Source organism: Pelobates fuscus, chromosome 10, assembly GCF_036172605.1.
Source record: "Pelobates fuscus isolate aPelFus1 chromosome 10, aPelFus1.pri, whole genome shotgun sequence".
Lineage (NCBI taxonomy): Eukaryota > Metazoa > Chordata > Amphibia > Anura > Pelobatidae > Pelobates > Pelobates fuscus.
Genome location: NC_086326.1, coordinates 15999736 through 16012887, shown reverse-complemented (window position 1 = coordinate 16012887; position 13152 = coordinate 15999736). Strand labels below are relative to the sequence as shown.

General features: G+C 37.8%; 1 protein-coding gene across 4 annotated transcripts in view; it reads left to right on the top strand.

Moving 5' to 3' along the window:
* The window catches only part of KCNIP2 (potassium voltage-gated channel interacting protein 2), a 395028-nt gene that overhangs the window by 272562 nt on the left and 109314 nt on the right, over nucleotides 1-13152 (top strand). Inside the window, exon 1 of one of the 4 annotated variants that reach the window (XM_063434931.1) lies at nucleotides 6349-6486. The exons of the other annotated variants lie outside the window; for them this stretch is intronic. Coding sequence (XP_063291001.1) covers nucleotides 6384-6486 — 103 coding nt within the window. The 5' untranslated portion in view covers nucleotides 6349-6383. Of the gene's footprint in view, nucleotides 1-6348; nucleotides 6487-13152 lie in introns of those variants that run through there. 4 annotated transcript variants of the gene reach the window in all.

Sequence of the window (13152 nt, the reverse complement as noted above, 5' to 3'; positions counted from 1 at the left end):
TGTGGTCGACTCGCTGGCCTGGGTTCTTACTGCTGCAGAATATTCACTTAGTATTCAAAGGAAGAATTGGCTTCGAGCTTTTCCTTGCTTCCTTTCCAATTCATGCAGTCGTGTTACACAAACTGATTATGCTAATTATCCAGCCTTAGAATAATGTTATATAATAGTGAAGTCAATGTATAATCAAGAAGAACAAACATTATTTTTAAAAACACTCTCAAATGTTCCAATCCAGGTTATCTAATGTGTTCTGAATATACCTCTGAACGGCTAAACGTAGTAAAAATCCATAAATTCAACATTATGAAAAGTAATTCTGTGATTAGCTCCAAATGTACTTGTTTGATTCGGAGGAAGTCAGTATCGGCTGATTATCATAAAAATAACTATTTTATACAATGTTTAGCCAGTGTTACATTTTACTTTTGTTTCTTTGATAATCTTTGTTTTCTGCTTTAAGGCTATAGCAATGGTCAATGATGGTTTAAAAAAAAAAAAAAAAATTGAAAGTTTCACTTAATAATGCTGTTTCTGTTGGATGTTTGAATCAGGAATTTGCTGGTGGGGTCATGGAAGAAAAAGACAAACAGTTACCAATATTACCATCAGCAGGTTATTTTTACATCACAGCATTACTAAATCCAGCCCAGAACCTCAGGATAATCTATACCTTAGAATAATGGGATATGAAGGGGGAGGGAATGTTGGGTCGAGAATAGAGACGGTGATACATTGTGTGTCCCACAGTGGCGGATCCAGGGGTGGGGCAGTGGGGGCAATTGCCCTCCTTCTCCCCCCTCCCCCAGAGGAAATAGTGAGGCCCAGGGTCTCCAAGGGCCCGACCCTGCTGTTTGCCTTCACGGTCCGGAGAAGGGATTAGTGATCTCCCTCCCCGGCTCACAGGCACATTGCTGGCAGCCAGGAGCAGAGGGAGAGAGAGAGGGAACCCAGAGTAGCTCTTACCGGCTGCTCCGCCGGGTCCTCCTCTCGCGAGCATGGAGCATTGCCGCGGTTACCACCTGGGCTGAGCTGCAAACTTGAGTTCACTCTCACCACTAGGACCACCAGGGAGTGGAAGCACTGTCCCTCCTCCCTTCTTACCTGAGGCCTGGTATTATTAACAATATTGATTATAAAAAAAATATATATATATATATATATTATATTTAATCTGTCCCCCTACCCCCTTCACAGAAACAATAACTACTTACACTGTCACACACTGCACCACACACAAACACACTGCCCCTAATATACACACTGCCCCATACACACACTGCCCCTAATATACACACTACACCCCCAAACACACACTGCACCCCCATACACACACTGCACCCCCATATGCACACTGCACCCCCATACACACACTGCACCCCATACACACACTGCCCCATAGACATACTGCTCCCCCATACACACACTTCCCTTAATGCACTCACTGCCCCCAATACACACACTGCCCCCATACACACATACACTGCCCCCAAACACACACTGCACAACAAACACACACAACGCACCCCATATACACACTCTACACCCCCATACACACACACACACTACCCCACATACACACACTCTGCCCCATACACACACACTATAACCCCATACAATCACTCTGCTCCAATACACACACTGTATCCCCATACACATATTGCACCCCTCACACACTGCACCCCTCACACACACACACTGCACCCCATACACACAGCCTGTACCCCCATACACACACACACACACACACTGCACCAATACACACACTGCACCAATACACACACTGTCATCCCATACACATATTGCACCCCTCACACACTACATCCCTCACACACACACACTACTCCCTCTCACACACACACTTTACCACTCACACACTGCACCCCTCACACACACACACACTGCACCCCATACACACAGCCTGTACCCCCATACACACACACACACAGTGCACCAATACACACACACACACTGCACCAATACACACACTGTCATCCCATACACATATTGCACCCCTCATGCACTACATCCCTCACACACACACTACACCCTCTCACACACACACTTTACCACTCACACACCCTGCACCCCTGGCACATACACACTACACCCCTCACACACACTGTTCCACACATACACACACACACACACTGACTGTCACACACTGCCCATCTCTCACACACACGTCACCACTCACACACATGTCACCCCTTACACACACACACACTACTGTCCCTATCCCAGCAGACCCCACATAAGTTGTCTAACTGTTTTTTAAATGGTTTGACTACTTACTCTGGGAGGGCGCAATGGCACTCCTGGCACCATAACCACTACAAAAAGCTAAGGTGGTTATTGTGCCTGGATCATTTCTTAAAATAATCTGCCAGTGCCCCTCCCAAGATTAGGTTCTGGATCCGCCCCTGGTGTCAATTGTGATGCACTTTGGCTTCAAAGGAGAATTAACAACCTATCAACCTTTTACTAAGTGCTCACCATGCATGAGGTGGGAAGAAATGCAATGTGTCGCTTTGCACAGCATTTCAGGCATGTGTGATGATGTGTTCACACTCTCCTTTTGGGAATTATTTGTCTGGAATGGTAGATACCAAGCGTGCTAGCTATAGGTTAGAAATCGAGAGGTGGAAAAGAAGGTTAAATAAAGGCTCTATGAACTGGTACACAGAGCAAAGTAAATTATCAAATGCTACATGAACCCACAAGCATTAGAAAGACAGAACTAGACAACATTGTATTCAACTAACATCATCAAAAAAAGAATGTACACTATGGTAACAAACCGCAAACCCAAACAAAGACAGCGTTCAATGTCACCTGACACCACCCTCTGGTGTTGTAAGAACAGATCTCCTCTCTAACTAGAACTGCAAAACATTTCCGGGGTGTAGATAGGACAAAAGTTCCATATAGGGACTGATGATTGGATCCAGGAGAAGTGGGCAGTACGTGCAAACTTGATACATAATAGTATTTGTTTAATCACATTAAATGTCACTGTTACAAGTACACCACAGGGTTCACATCTGAATCAGGATAAGTGGTGTCTGTGTGCGCCACTGATTGGAATGTATCTGCAATCTACTGTCTGATTTCCTGTGGATGATTAGTCTAGAATGGCCTATTGGCAATCAGCATATAGACTAGATACAAAAAAGAATACACCATATTGAAGATAATTCGATGGAGCGTTGAGCCAATGCAACTTTTCTGGATATGTAATGATAAAATACTAAATATCATGGAATTGTCTTTTGAATATTAAAATTATAAAATCGTATTATTATGGATTCTTTGTGAAACATCAGTATAGTACTTTACAGAGCTATTTACTGAATTTAACTCAATTCAATTTGAAATAGCAAATATCTATGTTGTATCCAAAACTGATTGGTCATGTGAGAGATTATCGTCAGGTCTAGACAAAACTATGAACCACATGCATTCAAGCCCCGTTTCCCATCCAGTAATTCCTATTCAATGCCCTTCATAAATTATCTCTTCAACTTCCGTACACAACTCCATAACTAAACTCTATACCAGGCCTGCACAACCTACGGCCCCCCCAGATATTTTTTAACTAAAACACCCATGATTCTTTGAATAAAACAGATAGCAAACACCCATAAATCATTTAATGAAGCAGATAGACAACACCCATGACTAATTTAATGAAATAGATAGCCAACACCCATGTTTTTTTACTGAAACAGATAGCCAGGTAATCATGGCTGATAGCCAGGAATCATGGGAGTTGTAGTTCAAAACATCTGGGGGGCCACAGGTTGTGCAGGCCTGGTGTGACAAACAATGTACTTTTATTCTCCAAGTTACTTTCCCTGCTTTCGGTAGATGAATCTACTGAACACTGACCACCCCCCTGGCTCATTAACTTGAAATAAACTACAAACTTAAGTGCTCTCTGCGTGTGGCCGCCGTTCGTATAACCAAACAACACATGCTGGAGAAAACGGCGGCCATCTTGTCGCACGAAAGCACTCAGGGGGACTTGGTCGTCGAGTGTCTGTAACTCTAAGTCGGACACTCAACTTTGCGAATACTGGCAAATCCTCACGAACGCCTGCTTCTTTCCACGACAAGCCAAGAGAGGGCTTTTAAGTAGGATTTTTCGCAGAACAAGGCGAACAATCGCTACCTATGAACCAGGGGAACCGTTCATCTTTTTGTTCATTTTGGAACTCTCGAAATTGACCGACCGCTACCACTGATTCTATGGAACTAATTTGGGCAGGTGCCATGTGTGCGGTCGGTAAAAACTTTACCCCGGTGGCAATTAGGCTGTGTTCGTGGGATCTGAGCGCTATTTGGAAAGCTTGGGCGCTCGGATCCAGGCTATCCAAGGATATAATATTTGTGGGGGTTCCTCTGTGTATTATGTGTATTTTTAAGTTTTATGATTTGTAACTCTAGTGCCTGGGAGATAATTAGTTTAAGCAAAGTACACTACATTATCTCCTAAGCACAGAGACTCCAGGGCGTGTTGTCGGAGTGTCATGGGCATGTTGTGGGAGTGTTCTGGTATGTTTTTGCTTGAGACCCCCTGCTGGGGGTCTGTGTATAGAAGTGGGCCATCTGGCCATAATAAAACATTCCTGCTGTACCCTTCATCAAGTCTCGACTGATGTTTGGGTATGTGACCGACGAACTGCTGGATTTACTCTTACAAACAGCTTGGATTTCAGGAATCAGGAATCAACGTACTATACGAACAGGCTATAATCACTAAGTCCATAGCATTTCTGGAGTATACGAACGAACGGAGTCTATGAAAGACAAGACATTGATTACACCTAGTCTATACTCAAAGGAAGAGTGAGACCTCAAACAAAGTTCCATTTATGATCAGATGCTAGATGTCTTGTCACTCAGAACCATAAGGAGTGAAACCCAATCTTCATACCAATTTTATTCTCCTGTTTAGATATGCAATGCCGAAATCAGTACTTTTGGGTTATATTTGGTAATACTGCCTACAATGGGTCAGCAAGAGACAAAATAAAATCGCCCTTGTGCCAGAACAAGACACACACAAAATGTACCAAACTCAGACCGTGACAAGACCCTTTAACATGATTTCATAAAAATATAATTTGGAAAGGTTGAATCCAACCCAACAGGAGACTAACATTGGCTTGGTCTACAACTCTGAATATAAAGTTTAGCTGTTTAAGCTGAAAGTGGGATAAGCTGGGTGTTTGTTTTGGTTTGGTTGCAAATGCTTAGTGTCTCCCTAAGGAAATACCTTCTCTGACTGTGCCTAGAGGTATATCACTATCAGACACACCTCACTCTTGGGGCCTCCAAGACTATCAGCCACCATCTGGTGCTCCAGTTTCTCCGGTGCTGAGGAAGCTTGCCAGGATCTAGACTGCCCTTTTGGGTGATATCAGTTTCATATAGAAATGATACGACTCCTCTGTGTAACGGCACATGTCCATTGAAGGGCAAACCTGTTTCATTTTCTGTCCATTCTCAGTGTTCCCTTGTGTTTTATTTTTAATTTGTCTTTAATATTACTTAAAACCAACTGCACTATGTATAAACACGAATCTCACAATACTGGGTCAGCTTCATATTAAGCTATTAAAACAATTATCTGAGTATCAGAATCATACTTCTATTGCCCAACACTCCGAGACAGATAATGTATTACTGTTTTGGTTATCCTGAAAGTCATTTAACCCAGTGTCATCTAACGTAAATGGAGAACACTTAATGTCTATCATTGGTATCTATGGTAACTGCATTAAGCAAATCAATGTTACTGTTGTCTTTGTAATGGGAGGGCAAGTCCCCCTCGCTCCGTCCCATGCTCTGTCTTTTTATTTTTTTTCCGTTCTTCTCTCCTACTTTCCCTGCTTCCATTTTAATTCTAACTCTCTACATTTACCAACTTTTTACAAATGATTTTCAGTGTATTTCCCTCTCTCATTTTTGTCTTATACTCAAACAGTCCCAAACTAAGAAGGCAGGAAGGGGGGAGGTTGTGGACACTTGAATCCTTTTATTTGACTTCAGAGCAATCAACATCTACCTCTAAGTGCTTGGGTTTGGCAAGCTACTGCTACATTTTATCCTTCTGCCAGATAATTCTTCAAGACTTTTTTTTTTGATGGGATGATCTACAAGATAAGGTGAAAACATTTATGGAAACTGCAGCTGTCTTTTTACCTTATGCTTGTAGAATCTTTCATTTTATCTTCCATTGTTAATGGGAATTTTACAGGCAATGATGCCTTTGCCATTGGCCGAAATGTTTGGATAAGAGTTGAGCAATTTACAGGATACAAGGGAAAATCAAACCTTCTGGAATTTTGGGTCTTCAGGTGACATGATACCATACCACCATGAACCTAGAAGGACTTGAAATGATAGCTGTTCTTGTGGTTTTAGTATTGTTTGTAAAGGTTTTGGAACAGTTTGGACTTTTTGAACCTGTCGCCGTTGAAGGTAAAGAATAATGAATTTAAATTTTATCTAAGATGTTTATTGGAGATGACCAGATATGACTAAAGTTGTCCAAATTGGTTAACGTACTTTCTATATATGGCAAATGATTCAGGTTTACTCATGAACAGATGCATGAGATGTTTCTGTCTGTTTTTAAATTAAATGTATTTTCTTAAGCCAAAAATATTTTTTTAGAGACATCTCTGAATCATTCCAATCTTCAATAGCTCCTTGTTATAATACTGCTGTTTGGATTTTTTATAAAGCACAAAATATTTAGAATGTTGTTCCCTAATTAATTCCATCCTTCCTTTAACATCCGAGTTAATAGGAATTTGTAGTCTGATGTGATGTGAGACTCAGAATGTAAATGTCTTGCTTAACTGTCAGTTCAGGTACCGATGTAGTTTATTATTTATAAAATATAAATTGGGGAATTAGCTGCCTTTAATTCATTTAACCCTTTCAGTGTTTGATGACTGTGAAATGGATTGTAAAGATCTCTTGGAAGCTTTGAATAGAAACATTAATTATTATGACAGGTGCCTTTTGATTTAATGTACACAGAGAGAATTATTTAAAACGTGTGGGTTCATCTGGGTTAATCCCCGTATCAAGATATGAGAATACTGCTGTTTAGACTGGCTGGTTAACAAACGCAATGAAAATCTCAGGAGCAAAAAGGAAGGGAGAACACAAATTAACCTTTTAAGTGCCATGGCAGTATACAATATCATTTTACGCTGTTGGTTTGTGTTTTTTTTCAAAGAATTTGACTTTCTAAAAATAAGTCCACAATGTTACCAAAAGTCAGATAACTCAATGACAAGCAGACATAACCTTGAGGAATGGTGGAGAGGCCAGGATTTGAACTAGATGGGTTAACCAAGTAGTTGAGTGATTTTGATTGATCCACTTATATTTAAGAATGAAGATCTTTAAGGACATAGTAGTATTACATACATATTTAAAATGATCATAAAAATGTAAATAGTCTCTATAGAATCTGTAAACTAAATCAGATATACACGTGCTTCTACCATAAACATCATAAACATACGGACATCCATTATTTAGAACCGTAAAGTTGTCATATTTATATAGCTATGTCGTTATGGTAATGTTGCCATATTATTTATATAGCTATGTTGTTATGGTAATGTTGCTATATTATTTATATAGCTATGTTGTTATGGTAGTGTTGCCATATTATTTATATAGCTATGTTGTTATGGTAATGTTGCCATATTATTTATATAGCTATGTTGTTATGGTAGTGTTGCCATATTATTTATATAGCTATGTCGTTATGGTAATGTTGCCATATTATTTATATAGCTATGTTGTTATGGTAATGTTGCCATGTTATTTATATAGCTATGTTGTTATGGTAATGTTGCCATATTATTTATATAGCTATGGTGTTATGGTAATGTTGCCATATTATTTATATAGCTATGTTGTTATGGTAGTGTTGCCATGTTATTTATATAGCTATGTAGTTATGGTAGTGTTGCCATATTATTTATATAGCTATGTTGTTATGGTAATGTCGCCATATTATTTATATAGCTATGTTGTTATGGTAGTGTTGCCATATTATTTATATATCTATGTTGTTATGGTAATGTTGCCATATTATTTATATAGCTATGTTGTTATGGTAATGTTGCCATATTATTTATATAGCTATGGTGTTATGGTAATGTTGCCATATTATTTATATAGCTATGTTGTTATGGTAGTGTTGCCATGTTATTTATATAGCTATGTAGTTATGGTAGTGTTGCCATATTATTTATATAGCTATGTTGTTATGGTAATGTTGCCATATTATTTATATATCTATGTTGTTATGGTAGTGTTGCCATATTATTTATATAGCTATGTTGTTATGGTAATGTTGCTATATTATTTATATAGCTATGTTGTTATGGCAGTGTTGCCATATTATTTATATAGCCATGTTGTTATGGTAATGTTGCCATATTATTTATATAGCTATGTTGTTATGGTAGTGTTGCTATATTATTTATATATCTATGGTGTTATGGTAATGTTGCCATATTATTTATATAGCTATGTTGTTATGGTAATGTTGCTATATTATTTATATAGCTATGTTGTTATGGTAATGTTGCCATATTATTTATATAGCTATGTTGTTATGGTAGTGTTGCCATATTATTTATATAGCCATGTTGTTATGGTAATGTTGCCATATTATTTATATAGCTATGTTGTTATGGTAGTGTTGCTATATTATTTATATATCTATGTTGTTATGGTAATGTTGCCATATTATTTATATATCTATGGTGTTATGGTAATGTTGCCATATTATTTATATAGCTATGTTGTTGTGGTAATGTTGCTATATTATTTATATAGCTATGGTGTTATGGTAATGTTGCCATATTATTTATATAGCTATGTTGTTATGGTAATGTTGCCATATTATTTATATAGCTATGGTGTTATGGTAATGTTGCCATATTATTTATATAGCTATGTTGTTATGGTAATGTAGTCATATTATTTATATAGCTATGGTGTTATGGTAATGTTGCCATATTATTTATATAGCTATGTTGTTATGGTAATGTTGCCATATTATTTATATAGCTATGGTGTTATGGTAATGTTGCCATATTATTTATATAGCTATGTTGTTATGGTAATGTTGCCATATTATTTATATAGCTATGTTGTTATGGTAGTGTTGCCATATTATTTATATAGCTATGTTGTTATGGTAATGTTGCCATATTATTTATATAGCTATGCTGTTATGGTAATGTTGCCATATTATTTATATAGCTATGTTGTTATGGTAATGTTGCCATATTATTTATATAGCTATGTTGTTATGGTAATGTTGCCATATTATTTATATAGCTATGTTGTTATGGTAATGTTGACATATTATTTATATAGCTATGTTGTTATGGTAATGTTGACATATTATTTATATAGCTATGTTGTTATGGTAATGTTGCCATGTTATTTGTTAGAATTATATTTGCTACAGTTTAACCTCTATAATTCTGCCTTTACATTGTTAATGTGCAGCTCTCTGATAAGCTAATATGTACCAAACACTGCTGTGAGTTTTATTGCTGTAGAGCTCTGTGAGACACTCATACACACGGCACATTTATTACTGTGAGTTTTATTGCTGTGGAGTTCTGGGATATAGACTATATAGAGTGTTTTGTTTTGGGGGGGTTTTGCGTGTAATTCTTCAATTCTCTCAGAAAGATATTACAACAGATTTTCTGTGATACCTTCATATATGTTACACATTACTGTAAGTTGTATTGCTATGGAGCTCTCTGATACAGTTATACTCACCACCCATGGCTGTGAGATTTATTGCTGTGGAGCCCTGTGATATATTCACTTACACCACACATTATTGTAAGTTTTGTTGATGAGGAGCTCTGTGATAAACACTGCACATTGTGAGTTTTATTGATGAGGAGCTCTGTGATAAACACTGCACATTGTGAGTTTTATTGATGAGGAGCTCTGTGATAAACACTGCACATTATTGTGAGTTTTATTGACGAGAAGCTCTAAGTTACTATTATTACTATGAGTCAAAATAAAAAGACAGACATAACAGTAGATAGAGGGATGGGGGGATAAATCTTCAAGGCAGTATAATTGGGGGGTATATATTTCCCTTAAAGCCTGGACAGTGATGGCAAACAAAATTCTGAATCCTTAGTTTGGCGTCATTCAGCACCATGGATGGATCCCTGCTCTGAAAGACTTATTCTTGTGTTCTATTCCTTTTGAAGTCTGATTTACCAATATACAGCAGATATTTCTAGGTACATGTTATGAAAAAGAAGTAGTGCTTTAGTAGAGTTGTGCATTTTGTTTCAAATTAATGAATGGACAATCGGTGGGTTGTCTGATTAACCTACCTCCATAAAGTTATCACAAACAAACAAGCTAGAGAGCGAACGAGCACAAAGTTTACATTACCCACCACACCATGTGCCTCCTTCAGTAATAATAAGTGTGTGCCTATATAGAGCAATTCTCTTATTTAAGGTGTATTTAATCATCTTACGCCAAGTAACATAATATTATATTCATTCAACAAACTCATATTATCTCTCTGGGATGGAGACATAGGCCGAGTAGATCCACCAGAATTTGGATCCGTGATCTTCATGCTACACACAAATACCTACAGTAGGCACATTAACCAACTGGAATATCGAATTGACAAAACCAAACTTCACAGGCAAACATAGCTTGAAAGGTCACACGTGGCTGTTTATAGTTAAAATGAATGACATTTAAAAAAAAAATGAAACCATTCTCTCTATCATAACACTGAAGGAACATGTTTGACCTTCAGTCGTCCTGACGAATAACTGCTAATTAACATGATAACTGCGCAGCTTCATAAATGTAAATCGTCATGTATACACAAATATACATGTTTCTCACACATTACAATAAAACAATAAATTATTTTTACTTGTATCGACCTCTGATTATTTAAGATCACCCCATCTCTAATAATGTGGGCCAAACTGGAGGATTATACTCTACCTTCTAACACCAAATGCCAACAAGACATACAGCTCTGTCATCTCTTCTCCTGTGTTAAAGTATTTATGAAAGTACAGGCCTATCGCTGGGATAGATTTCAGAGTCATGTGAATTCTAAGTACCCCAGAGGAGCATGATCAATGTTCTCGGTTACGTTCCAGTAACCTCAGCTGTTTCTATTCCCATGACAAATTCCCTGAACTTGGAGTTGTCTTCAGCTGTTACCTTTGCTTGAGTTACTTTGTGACACGTTGTGTCCAGTCTTACATCACAGCTGCCTTCTGAAACTGTCTCTCTACCTTAAGCAACGTCTTATATCTGAGTATCTGGCTACAATTCATATTAAACGGTACAGTACATACAGAGTTATTTACTAAGGCGAGGATTATCGGGAGATCAATGTGAATTTCAAATCTTAAGCCAAAGTAGCCAAACTGGTAGCATTGTCACTTTAGTAAGTAACCATAATAGTGCAATAAAAAAAAAATACATTATTAAACTTCAACTAAAACCCAGAGTTTTAAGAAAACACTTTTTTTGTTTAGAATAACTTTTCCTATCATTGGAAAAATAAAAAAAATAAAGTTAAAGGAGGGGTGGGATGTATGAGGAGAAACATGTCCCCTTTGGACGCCTGCCACCAGCATACTGTGCGTGTTGACAACAGATGTCCAGTATGCACAGAATTAATATCAGCCAGTGCAGAACGCCGATTCCGCTTTGGCTAATGATGCTCCAATGACGCTGCCAAAGGTACTTCTGGCAGCAAAGGTGTCAAACTCAGTAAATTCGCTATGAAACGCCCCACATACAGACGTCAACCATGTCCAGATTTTGCAGTCCGAATAACCCCGTCTACAATCATACGGCTTTAACTCATTTGGTTTTATTTATTTATTTATTATTGCTATTTATAAAGCGCACACAGATTCCGCAGCGCTGATCAAAGCCATTGGTAAATAAGCCTGTTTGACTGTTCCTTTTAATCTCCCAATAAATCCCTTCCTGCTATTAGGTTAACCTTGTCAAGGAAAGAAATGAAACATATCTTTCCTTGACAAGTAAAATTTAAATAAATATCTTAAACAGAATAATGGGATATTGTTATGTTTGTTTGTTTATTTTTAGCATTTTCTTCTTAAATCTACGCACATGTTTAAAGTTACGTTGATCTTAAAACTCTGTTTTTTTACACCTTAAAGGACTGTTAACTTCTGCATCGGGTTCACTCGTGCAGAAACGACTTTAAGTGACAATCTACAAATAAATAGTAACCGCAGAAATAGCTTGCTAGAGCAGAGTTAAGTCAATCGCAGGACGCCTGCGGAGATTCTGTGTTCAGCAAGAATACAGAGCAGCCACACGTCCACTAAAAGGGAAATAACAGGAAATATTGAAACATTTATTCCGATTTAAAGGCACAGTATATAGGGGCAGATCAAATACTGAACACATATTAAAATTAGTATTTAATGATTGGCCTGTGATTAATCACTAGTTTTAGAGCATCTAACATTTAATCTGCTCTGATCACTTGTATTATGCTCCCCGAAATGGAATCCATATTAAGTTGATTTAATTTCTATCCTTAAATATTTCCGTAGCTGTGGGTATCCCTCTTTCTCCCTGAATTACATTTAGAAATGATCGTCTGTTTGACAATGATTGTGTAAAGATTAGTCTCTCGTTTTCCGAAGCGGTGAAGTCTGAGGTCAGAGCTTTTTTGTGAAATCTTGCTGTTCCAAAATTACAGCAACAAATCACCCTAAGTATGTGTTTGTTTCCAATGTGCAAAATGTTACCAAACAGACAGCTGTGATAGTAATTACTCAAACGGAAAGTGGTACTGACGACATAAACCAACAAGCTAAAAATGTTTATATTGAGCTGTACATACTCCTGAATAATGATATATTATACCTTAAAGAGACACTAAAATCACCAGAACAACTGCAGGTTAATTCAGAGAAAAGGCATGGTTTAGAATAATTACAGCCTAGGTACACCTCTAGTGGCCACTCCTCAGACAGCCTTGCTGGGGCAGTGATGCACAGGTTTCAGCACTGACGTTCAGCATCCCCACGCTCTGCA